The sequence below is a fragment of the Castor canadensis genome, chromosome 9 (genome assembly GCF_047511655.1).
Source record: "Castor canadensis chromosome 9, mCasCan1.hap1v2, whole genome shotgun sequence".
In the NCBI taxonomy this organism is placed as follows: domain Eukaryota; kingdom Metazoa; phylum Chordata; class Mammalia; order Rodentia; family Castoridae; genus Castor; species Castor canadensis.
The window spans coordinates 153201799-153214371 of NC_133394.1; the positions used below are offsets into that span (position 1 = coordinate 153201799).

Below are 12573 nucleotides of genomic sequence, written 5' to 3' on the forward strand. Positions count from 1 at the left end.
CTCAACATAGCATGCACTATAACAGGGTGCACCCCAGCCACTGGCAGGCTCAGATCCCAAACCTCAGGGAGGTTTGCTTTTGCTCTGGAAAATCAGGCAAGACATGAACTGGCTGCTTTTTTTTTTTTTTTTTTACGGGGTAGGGAGGCAGTACTGAGGTTTGAATTCCAGACCTCACCTTTGCCAGGCAGGCGCTCTAACTCTTGAGCCACTCTATCAGCCCTTTTTGCATTGGGTATTTTTGAGATAGGATCTCGAGAACTATTTGTCCAGGTTAGCTTCCAATCTCGATTCTCCTGATCTCTGCCTCCAGAGTAACTAGTATTACAGATATGAGCCACCAGTGCCTGGCTTTGTTTTTTGAGACACAGTCTCATATAGCCCAGGCTGCCAGGAACTTACTATGAAACCCAGGCTGGCCTTGGACTCTCTGCCTCAGCCTCCTGAGTGCCAGGATTACAGGTGAGCACCACCACACCTGGTCTGGCTGCTCTTTTAAAAGTGTTAGTAGTCTTCCTTTTGCTGATCATAGAGTCAGGAGCTACCACAACTGCAGCTTGTCAACCACACCCAAGTTACAGTGGCCTCACCTCTGGCGGGCTCTCCTCCTGCTCCATCACAAGAGGCTGGGTCACCAAGACACCAAGGAGGGTGGCCCAAGTTTCTTCAAACTGGGTACGACTGGTCCATCCTGGGAAGTAAGCGTTACATTAGATAGTCTACCCGCTTCCCAAACGTGTGGGTGGTTATACTGGTATACTACTAACTCCATCAGGACTCCTCCAAGGGGACCACAGACAGCTCTTAATCTTCATGGCAATTCTGGGATGTATGGAATACTATTCTCTCCATTTCATCATCAAGAACACCAAGGCACCAGAAGTTAGCCATGCTACCCAGGTCACGCAATATGTAAGGAGCACAAGCTAAGCTTGGCCAAGATGCTGCTTGACCTCCACGGTGTAGTGCAGTGACAATGAGCAGGCTATGTTTGAGTGGGTCAGGCCCCCCCCTGGCCATCAAGCACATAAAAGTCTCCTCAAGTCTGATCTTGAGATTGCTTATGGCTCTAGGCTCTGTGAACAGAACCAAAGACCACAGAACTACATTTTCAGTGGGTAAACTGCAAAGTACACGAACTATCTCAATAAAGCTGTTAAGAGTAAGAAAACAAAGCCACCATTTCTTTGACCCTGTCTAGAAGATTGGTCAGAAAAGCACGCAACCTGGTTTGGCACACCTAGCACTCTAGTCTTGCCAAAGAGCTGTACTTGGAGTGGAATTCACTGAATGGCTGCTTCTGGGGTTTGTACTTAAAGTGTTCCCATTGTAACCTGAGGAGAGCCAAGGAACTTGTGTTAAGGCCATGGATGGCAGGATGGGAGGAAGAGGACAGAAGCAGTAAACACCAGGACTTCTTCCCTAAGCATAGAAGAGGGGCCGATTCAGATTTAAGCAGATTCAGGCATGACAGACACAGGTGATAATTCACATAAAGATGAAAGAGAAAAACAGGCAGGAGGTCTGGGGTCTGGTTTAAGTGGTAAAGCAAGGGCTTGCCTAGCAAGCACGAAGCCCTGAGTTCAATCCCCAGTACCACACACAAAATAAGGGTGGGATCAAAGGACAGACCACGGAAACAGTGCAGGTCAGGCAGGCCTGACTGACAATTCAGGATAAGGCCACATAAAGGAAGATCAGGACCTGGACCACACAAGGGGCCCGGGGAGGCTGCCTGCAATCAGTCTGTAAGAAGAGGGAAGAAGAAAAGCTCAAGGGAGCTGACTGATGCCTGCTCAGATGTCACTGAGGACAGGGTGATGAAATGAACTGCCCAGCAGATTAAAGAGGAATGACCAGGCAAGGTGTCTGCTGCTGAAACCTTCTGGGATTAGAATAAACACAAAACCTGCAGAAGCGTAAGGTACTGAGGGTGGAGCCAGATGCCAAGCCATGGCAGGGCAGAACTGCCAGGATTTCCTGATTACAATGCACAACCAGATGTGTTCCAGCCAAGTAACAAGAACAAAAAGAAGCAAGTTGGACTGCTCTTCAGAAAGCAGAGAAGGGTCCTGACAGAGCTACTAATGCTACCACTGTTGAGCTGCCAAATGAGGTCATATATGGAATAATCCCATGAAAAAGGCATGATCCTCAATTTATAGATCACAACAATGTGGGTCCTGGAGGTTGCGATGACCTGATCCCCCATAGAGGGTGAGCAGCAGAGTGCACGGTTGCCCGGCTCCTTCCCTCACTACTGTCCTTGCTCCAGGCAAGCTTAGCCTGCCACATTCCCCAATCTGCTTGTCCCACATATGAGCAACGAGAACATGAGATGAAAGCAGTAAACTCAATGACACATCATGAAGAAATCACTTCTGCTATTTAGCCTAAGTGTGTAAGATGTAATCTGGCATCACGTGATCAATTCAGACGAGCCTGGCATACAAAAATCCTGGCAACAAACGCATGTAGACATTCAGGTCTAATTTCCCACTGTATGAGGAACTTAGTATACTGTAAGACGTGGTGACGTAGGTTTATATCATTATCACACCCTGAACCTTCTAGGTGCCATATGACAAGCCCCCGACCCTGGAGCTTCTGGCTGTCTGTGGCAGTGCCTGAACCTGTGGACTGGCTACCAGTACCTAGGGTGTTGATACGGTAGATGAATGCCTTCAAGATCTCCTTCTCTTGGAGAAACTCCACAGGGATCTCAGGGAACACTGTGCCAAAATCCCCTCCTGGCTTGGGTGACCATCCAAGTTTCCACACCTGAAAAGATGAAAAGAGAGAACATCACCCTGATCAAGCTGGGACAGGGCACCATGAGGAAATCATGAAGTGCTCCTTGTTTCAGATGGCTGCCCTGCTAAACCGGCACCCCATACCACTCACAGACGTCCCAAGAGCCAGTGTAGCCTTCCTGGGAAAAGGGCTCTCACTCCTCCACCTAGGACCTCCTACTGACAAGAATGCCTCCCACACCCACTCTCCCTTGTCTTTCCTAGGCCAGGTCCACCATCTTCCTGTGATTCTGCCCACAAAGCAGTGCTGCCTGTACAATATGTTCGGGTACTTTGTGGGAGATGCTGGCAGCGGTGGGCAGGTGTCAGACACCACTCCACACCCACAAACATCAGATGTGTGTTAGAAGGAAGGCAAGTGTTAATGATGCTTAGCCTCATGTATAAATGTATACTGGCAAGCAGGCACAGGACAGAACCCACTTGTCCATGTTTGTCAGCTCCAGGAATCTGGGCCTCTGTCCCTAGGTGGTTGCACAAGCACCGTGTACAGAAGGATCCCTGAGGCAGACCAGATGCTATTCCATCTGACTAGCATGGCTTTGTCCCTTGGTGAAGCCACAGAGGACTCAAGGGAGCTCCAGGCCAAGAGCCAAAGCTCTCCTTCACCTCAGGAAAACCCTCTTTACAATCTCCTATGCCACCCACCAAACTCTCTGGGGCATGTCCAGAGAGGGCTTTTCAGTACCTGTATAGCTGCCTACCTTCATCCAGAGAACAGACAAAGAGCCTCTGCTGGAGTTTTTAGCAGCATACAGTCCATGTGGGTAGATCCCCAAGAACCTTCCAGTTAGTGTGACCTCTACACTGTACCTTCCTGCATGTTTCCTCTCACCATTCCCAAGGAATAGCTGTCATCTCAGAGTCACACACCACCAAACCCACAAGGACTGCTCCTCAAATGCACACACACCTCACCCTTGCATACAGAGACAATGTGCCTTTTCCAAGCAGGGTCCTTCAGGCCCTGGCTCTATGCTCAAGTTTGCAATAGACCATCCTTTCCTTCCTGCTTGAGGACGCTGGCTGGAAAGGACATGTCCCATCGTGGTATTTCAGCAGCCAATGGGGAGTGGCTGATACAACTTCACTGAGAGAGGTCAATCTAACCCCTAAGCTGAGCTCTTCCCTCCAAGATAAATAATTCATATGATCTGAAACAAGAGTTCCAATCAATAAAGCCTACTTTAAACCAATTCTGAAGACAATTTATAGAAAGAACCTGCAAAAGTGGTTGCGTCAAAATACATGAATATTTTCAAAGGTGACGACTGTTGAGGGAAATACCTCAGGGTATAATTTCTGGTCTACCATTAATTAGTCTAATTAGAATCACATCCAACATTAACATCAGTGGAGATGAAACATTATTTGGAAATGCAATGACTCTGCTCATTTTAGAGAACTCAGTATTTCTATTGACAACCACTACACACAGTACCTACCAGTCCCAGGCAGGTGTCACAAGCATCCGTAACCAGACGTTCTGGCCACCACATGGGATCTTCTAAGTAATCAAGATTGTTTTAAGCCAAGCATGGTGGTACATGCCTATAATCCCAGGACCGGGGAAGCAGAGAAGAGGATCAAGGCCAGTCTGGACTACATGGAGGGACCCTGCCTCAAAACACCCAGAACTGAGGATGTGGCTCAGTGCTAGAGCACTTGCCCAGCATGCACAAGGCTCTGGGTTCAATCCCCAATGCCATAAAAGCCCGCAAACAAACACGATTCCATCTTTAACGTCTGTACCATACTGACTCGGGCTGCCTGTGCACTTCGTTTATCTCAGTCTTCGACAATGGCAACTCACCAGCGGGGGCACACGAGTGTAGCTATTGACGAGGGGGAGGCGGGCCAGGCTGACCACGATGTTCTTGAGCACAGCTGTGAGGAACGTGGGCATGCTTTTGTTTCTCTTGTGACCCAAGGCCAGCACGGACTGCAGGGATTCCACCATCTCTGCCACCATCTCGCAGGCTGTGGTGACGTGCCTGGGACCTACACCAACGACCATGGTCAGGAAAGCAGTTTTGTCTAAACACTCCACCATGGCACCCTCCCACTGTGGAGAAGGCAAGAGTCCATCAGCACCTGCTCAGTCAACCTAGACTTTGGGCAGGCAGCGACGGTTGGCAGGTTTTACCTCCTCCTCATGCATCTGAGCCATGCCAATTCTCCATCTCTGCAAGGACTACAGTAATGGTCTTGAACCTGAGCTCCAGCCTTGGTTCCCAGCCTTCTCACCCACCGTCAGCAGGCCTCAGCTGACCAACACCTACAAACCATCATGCAACTTCTTCAGCTTCAAGCTCCCAAATGCCTCTCACAGGACCTGCATTTATCCCTAAGCTAAAGTGCAAAGAACCAAGTTGTAACCCCTTGGTTCCACAGGACAGGGTTCTCATGGGAACTCCTGAGGCAGAATTCTGAGGAAAACTCCAGACCTTGACAGGTTAACCTGTCAAGGTCTGGAGGGCAGGGACTGGTCATATCCACATATAATATGGAAAAATCATTTGCTGAGTTGGCAAATGTTTGGTGGATGAATATCATTCCTAGTCTACAACATTCAATGTTCTATACTAGGAGATTCAGGCAACCTCCTGTAATCCCAGCTACTAGGGAGGCAGAGATAGGAGGATTGGGATTCAAGGACAACTTAGGCAAAAGTCAGCAAGACCTCATCTCAAAAAATAAGCTGGGGGAAAACAAACAAACAAAAACCCCCCAAAACAAAAAACCAACCAACCAAACAAACACAGCAAATTGGGCGTGTTGTTTCCTATCTATAATCCCAGCTACTCAGGAGATGGAGGTAGAAGGATCTCAGTCTAAGCTGGCCTAGGCAAAATCAAGACTCTATCTTTTTTTTTTTTTAATTTTTATTTTTTTATTATTCATATGTGCATACAAGGCTTGGGTCATTTGTCCCCCCCTGCCCCCACCCCCTCCCTTACCTCCCACTCCGCCCCCTCCCTCTCCCCCACCCCCTCAATACCCAGCAGAAACTATTTTGCCCTTATTTCTAATTTTGTTGAACAGAGTATAAGCAATAATAGGAAGGAACAAGGGTTTTTGCTGGTTGAGATAAGGATAGCTATACAGGGAGTTGACTCACATTAATTTCCTGTGCGTGTGTGTTACCTTCTAGGTTAATTCTTCTTGATCTATCCTTTTCTCTAGTTCCTGCTCCCCTTCTCCTATTGGCCTCAGTTGCTTTAAAGTATCTGCTTTAGTTTCTCTGCATTGAGGGCAACAAATGCTAGCTAATTTTTTAGGTGTCTTACCTATCCTCATATCTCCCTTGTGTGCTCTCGCTTTTATCTTGTGATCAAAGTTCAATCCCCTTGTTGTGTAAGACTCTATCTTAAAAGTAAACTAAAGCAAAAAGGACTTGCAGTGTGATATAGCCTTGCTCATTAGGTGCAAGACTCTGAGTTCAAACCCAAGTACCACCACCACCAAAAAATAAAATTCTTACTGGATTTAAGGAATCAAGCTCTGAGCTTGAGAAATGAGGTTGGCGTGAATAATATTTATCAGACAATCTTTAAGAAGTATCAACCTACAGAGGCGATTTAGAAAACAAAAACAAACCACCAGCAAGCCTCTTCCTCTGGCCAGGATTAAATTAAGCAGCCTCAAGAGGGCCACGCAGCATAAGCACAATTGCACCAACCCACATCAAGTGCCCTCCCACCACTGTGCCTGCCTGTTTGCTTGTGGATCATCATCCAAGTACAGAACTTTGGACAGGGCAATGTTCCTGCCAGACCCTTGGATCAAGGAGCTCCAAAGGCCACAGGAATCTGAAGGCCAGAACAAGGAATCATTTGGCCTAAACGCTATCCTCCTTACAGCCTTGTACCACTGTCATAGTTAAACAGTCACCTGAGAAGCAGGAGTGGAAAACAAGAAAAGCTATAGCATGTGTCTGAGCCTCAGGCAGGTTTAAATGATGGTGATTTCAGTATTTTTTTTTGTAGAAAGAACACAAATTTTCTTTAAAACCAAGCCAAAACAAAACACTAAAAGATGGGCATGGTGGTGTATATCTATAATTGCAGCACTAAAGAGGCTGAGGTGAAACAGTCACTCAGGTTATGATAAACATGGGTACTCTGACTAACTCCAAGTTCCTTAGTGTTTCTACTTACTCATTCGGCACTCTAAACATGTGCTGATCACCTACATAGGCCAAGCTTTAGGACTGGGGGCTTGGCTCAAATGGTAGAGCGTCTGCTTTGCAAGCACAAACCCTCGAGTTCAAACCCCAATCCTACCAAAACAACAACAAAAAACTAAATACGCCAAACTTTAATTCTGGGAGCACAAAGGAGGAGAGTGTATTCCCTGCCCTCAAAGAGCTCAGGGTGACAGTAGTTGTGTGCAAAGTGCTGAGATGGGGGGCCTCTCAGAGGAGGGGTGCATACTTAGCATGTAGGAAAGGATGTGGATATAGAAGAGTACCTGCAAGAGTGCCAGCTGAGCTGGCCAGAAGGTCAGACAGCGATAGGAACAGGGCAGTGCTGAGATAGAGGAAGCAATGTGTACACAGCCATGGGCTGAGACCTCCCTTAAATTCAGGACAAGCAACAGAGAGACGCAAGCTTCTAAGAGTCCACACTTTCTACTTTACAAGTCTCTTCTGTGATTGAACTTCAACCCTCCAAAGAAACAGAGACTAGGTGCATCACTGGGACTTACTTGGTGTGTCTGAGTCCATGTCCTCCTCTGCCACAATCCTCAGAGTACCCGTTCTGCTTTCTGGACTGAGAAGCTGGTCACCAGGCTGCACTGCAACTAAGGTCACAGCAGAACAAGCAATAGTGTCACTCCTTTTCGCTCAGATCTTCCATCTGGGCACTCATAAAAATTCATTTTGACAGATTATGTCAATGAGGTCTAGGTCTTGGAACCAACTTTAGTCAAACAGAAAATACTAGACGCACGTACCAATCTCTTGGTTGATCATGAATGTGGCAATTCTGGGACTTAGGCTTCTACATTCAGATTTCTAAGCCCACTGTTGCTGTCTCTACCCTGAAGGTTTTTATCAGACTATTCACAATTCATTACTGCTGAAAGCATCACTGTGACCCCCAAGAAGCCTAGCTTTTAAAAATTCATCCCCGGATCTTCATTTTCAAGTTGACTACAAATGCACAGATGAAAACAATTTAAACAATGAAACATCAAAACACCACTCTATAATGTTTAATTTGAAAATACAAAACTTCAAAATATTCTCTAACATGTAAACTATAATGTCCAATTAAAAAAATTTTTTTAGCTAATGACGCTCATTGAGTACACTATTCCTTGGAAAGAATGAGTCGCTTTTATTCTACAACATATTAGTATTACAATGTGGTATCGAGACACACATTTCAACTTTACAGAAAACAAGACATCTTTTGAATGTAATCTTATTAATCTTATAATCATTCACGATGAAAAACATGAAACAATCAACTAGGACCAGAGATCAAAGGGACATAAAACATAGAAGTAGTTTTTTGAAAGCTGGAACTCCAAAATCTAAACAAAATGACTAAAGAAATAAATTCAAGTTAAATTCTAGTGTAGATGCCCACATCCTAGAGGTGCAGAGATGGGGCCTCCCAAAGACAAGGCCCACATTCCACCCACTTCTTCACTCCAACTCCTAACTTCCTGGCAAACAAGTAGTATAAAGTAAAAATGTCTGTAATTGCCAGGTCAGACAAGCAAGGATCAGAAACCCATTCCTAGACTTACTGGCTTCCAGGAGGAATCGCACGCAGTGGATGAGAGAGCAGGCATGGGTCACAAACTCTGAGGAGGAGATCACACTCCAGAGGCTGGGCACCTGCAGTGCCAGGCAGCAGCAGTCCAGTCCTGCCTGGAGATCCAGACTCAGTGGGATCTGCTCATGGATCAAATGCCATGACAGGGCCTAAAGAGAAACACCATGTCAGAGAATGCCCACACATTTACTTCCTGGATTGGGGGGCGCTGGGAAAGCAGTTCCATTAATAGCTGTGAGGGATCAGGAGACCAGGTGACCCTGCCCTTCCAGGAGGACTGCTGTCGCAGGCTGCTATCCCCTGCTCCCTTACATCCAGTCTTGACCCACTTACTCCCCAATGTTCCCAAGTCTCCTCTGCCACAATGCCTTTCCTTCAGCTCTGGGTGTCTCCAGAAACCTCTCCTTGCTGCATGACCTCTGGACAGGGACTCTTTTCAGGGCTCCAGCAGCATAGGGCTTGCTTCTGTCACAGCCACAAGGCTGAGTTTGGAGATAAGGGTTGTGTAGATAGCAGGACTGAGGCTCAACTGCTGGACTGGCTACTTCCTAGCTGAGTGAACATGGGTAAGTCCCTGAGCCTCTCAAGCCTTGCTTTCCTCATATGTGACATGGGAATAGGGTTGGTGAGAACTAAATGTGATGATGCAGGCAAAGTGCTTCATCCTGCACATGCAGCACACAGTGCCTGGTAGCCCTCGCTCTGTACTGTGAATTGTGGGTTTGTTTCCAGTCTTCCCTACCGAGTTGAGACCTAAAGGACAGGCTTGCAGACCACCCAACTCTGCCTGGTTCAGGAGCGGTATTTCTTCATTGCTTTGTGAATGATGCACCCATGCCCTCAAGCAAATCCTATCCTTGGTGTGAGATGGCAGCTCCTTTGCTCAGGATGGGCAGCGCAGTTCCGGCACTGGAGGGGAAACAGGCCAGGCTCTTCCCTAGCAGTTGCATGGAAAGGCAGCACACCCACAGTGTGTGCCTATTTCTGGGAGCCAAGTGCTTGACTCCCCCCTAGATGAAATGCCCAGGTTTCCTGCCCAATTTCAAGTAGAACACACTGTCTAGGTTATTAACATTAGGTTCACCATGTGCCTCCCCAGTGCTGGAATTATAGGTGTGCACTGCCACACTTGGTGGGCTTTTGGTTTTTAAACAGCTGTGCTAGTCACATGACCCCTCACAGAAACACTGAGTTCAGGAGCTGCTTTTACCTCAAGGGTCATCACCACGAACTTCACCGTGTCAGTCTCCTTCTCAGGAGGAAGGTGCAAATGAGCAGGCACTTTGGAGACCACTACCAGGTACTGCGCCAGGGCCCGAGCCAGCATGGTCAGGGACTGGTAGAACACTGCATCCCCTGAAAGATGGAACCTGCATGGGTGGCTGTGACCATGAGAGCTGACCCCTCCCATTCAGGAGCCATCAAACAATTCTGTGTGAACATAGGAGAGCTCCAGGCACCCTGCCTCAGAGAACATACCTACATGCACCCTCCTGACTGCCCGTGGCCTGGACTCAAGTCTCCTAAGTCTAAACCAGCCTTCCTAAAGGGATTGGGGCCCTGATTACATCCAGGAGTGGCCAAATGGCAAACAACAAAAAGAAATCTAGAGCTCAAAACCTGTTACTGTTTCTCAGTTATCTCTTGTCAACCTTCCCATGCATTATACCAACAGCACAGACTGTGTATTTCCTGGGGCAAAGACTGCTGGCCTTGCAATCCTTCTTAAAACTAAGAGAAAATTTTATTTAAATTACCAAATAGATCATTCAACTTGCTGCAGTAGGCTGTGGTCTCTGAGGGCAGGAAAGGCTGGAAGACTTGATGGACAGAAGGAAGCTGCTGAACGATGCTGGTCACTCGGTCCAGAGTCACCCCACGTGCTGCTTCAAAAAGGGGACTCTTCTGGCCACTAGCAATTTCACTCATGCCAAGGCTTAAGCATGGAGCCAATAGGCTTAGGTTGAACTCCTGATATCAGAGTGTTAGAAGTCAGACAAATAAACAGGAAGGGTAATTTAAGCTTTTTATCAGGTAAGAAGAATAAAATCAAAGCCAATGCAAATGTTTCAGGTAATACAGATTAGTGTATTGTAAGAACTGCTTTCAAGAATGTTTTAGAGACACAGTCATGCTCCTTATCTCTTGCCATATGACGCTCTGAATCACCTTGGGACTCCAGAGGAGGCCCCTAGACTTTGTACCTCCAGAACTAGAAGCCAAAATAAATCTCTTTTCTTTATGAAGTAGCCTCCCTCAGGTTACTTTCTTATAACAAAAGTGGAACCAATACATTCAGTAAGAGTTTTTCCTTGAGTACAGATAGACAAAGTAAGAAGACAAAAAAAAAAAAAAATAAATTCTCTATTAAATGAAGAATATCTTGCTCTACATCCGTTATAAATAAATATATGAACAATTCTGCTTAATATTTGCTCAGTAAAATATATTCTGGTCTCTTTGGGCCACTTTAACTTTAAAGTAATGCTCTTTTTATTTTATGATCTTAGGTTTATTTGAAACAAAAATTCTAGTATGACAAATTTTAATTCTTACAAGTGGAACATTAATGCTAGCATGCTGCTCAAGAAACCAGTGAGTCAGCAAGCTTCCGTAGCTGGAGAAAGCCTTGCACAGGCATGTGGAAGAAGGTGGAGGGGCACACAAAGGCCACGCCCTTGCTTAGGAGAGGAGCGCTTCACATGATAATCTGTCTTCTGTCTTTTGTCAACTTGACTTTAGCCACTTAAGGATCTGGGGGCCAATTTTTCCAGGTAGAACATCATTTCTTATTTAATAGTCAGGAAAATCTATTTCATCATTAGTGTTCAAACTGAATGTTCCAGGGGTTACAGCTGGAACCTTTAAAGCCAATTAAAAGCCCATTTAGTAAATTTGGAAAATCCAAATTCCACTGCATGGGTTATTAAGATATACTAACTTTGGCAAATTGATTTTGGGCCAAATTCCCTGTTTCTTTTTCAGCGCAGTACTTACTTCCAAACTACCAAGCCAGTACTTTAGACCTTGCTCTGATGCTGCCTCCACCTGGAGTCCCTCTTCACCCACACCTGGCCTTGTCCTCCTGATCTCTGGCTTTGTGGCCTCCTTCCCTTGCATTAATCCTAGTTTCCGCTTCTCCATTTTCTTTAGTGCCTGTCAAGGCAGGCTGTGACCTACAAGGGTAGTCAGCTGCTTGTCCTCGTCAGTCAGAGAAGGAGCCCTGCTAAAAGATGGCTAAAAGATGACTGTTGGGGCCCACTCCTCATAGGACCTGCCCACAGAGCTGAGTACAGGGAACCTGAGCCCTGCTAAGTCAGCTCTGCAGTGTACTCTCTGAATCTGAGGTGGGTGAGGGGGAACCTTATTACATCTAGAGGACAAGAAAGCCCCTGCACTACATGGGGAGTCTGCTAAAGATCAATTTCTAGAACAGCATAAACAAATTATTTAAGTAATGCATTAAGACATCAATGCCTCACTACCATGAAACACATGAAGAGCTGACAACAGTCTGTGAACACCCACATTTTCTTTAAATGTATGCAAGGCTGATTTAAGATGATTTGCCTCTTTTGGGATTCTAATGTGGTTGAAATAGCATCCTGTTCCCATCTGGAGTAGCGCCCTATCCCATGTGCTATCCCATTCTGGATTAGAGCCCCCACATGCTTTCCCTGGCTAGACTAAAATCCTCCACGTGCTGCTGATGAGACAAATGCACTAATACCGAGTTCATCATGAAGACACTCATGTCTTCGGCAGGGATGCGATTCACCAGCTCTGCACCTTCCAGCAGTGCAGAATCTGACCTGGTCCAACAATGGGCTCTCACGAGGCGGAGGTACCAATCCTGGAAAGAACAAAAGGGAAAGGGTGTGTGATCAGGCAGGCACCTAAGGGCCTCCCTGTGCTGGCATGACAGCAGCATGGTAACGCTGGGCCCCTGGCTGGCCATGCAGGCAGTG

General features: G+C 46.5%; 1 protein-coding gene across 6 annotated transcripts in view; it reads right to left on the reverse strand.

Annotated features, from left to right (window-relative positions):
• The window catches only part of Htt (huntingtin), a 131759-nt gene that overhangs the window by 18849 nt on the left and 100337 nt on the right, over positions 1-12573 (reverse strand). For all 6 annotated transcript variants that reach the window (XM_074042707.1, XM_074042706.1, XM_074042709.1 and 3 more), the window contains 8 exons: positions 12336-12458; positions 10363-10576; positions 9816-9961; positions 8577-8754; positions 7524-7619; positions 4627-4814; positions 2655-2781; positions 591-691 (listed from right to left, as the gene is read on the reverse strand). In XM_074042707.1, coding sequence (XP_073898808.1) covers positions 591-691; positions 2655-2781; positions 4627-4814; positions 7524-7619; positions 8577-8754; positions 9816-9961; positions 10363-10576; positions 12336-12458 — 1173 coding nt within the window. The remainder of the gene's footprint in view (positions 1-590; positions 692-2654; positions 2782-4626; positions 4815-7523; positions 7620-8576; positions 8755-9815; positions 9962-10362; positions 10577-12335; positions 12459-12573) is intronic.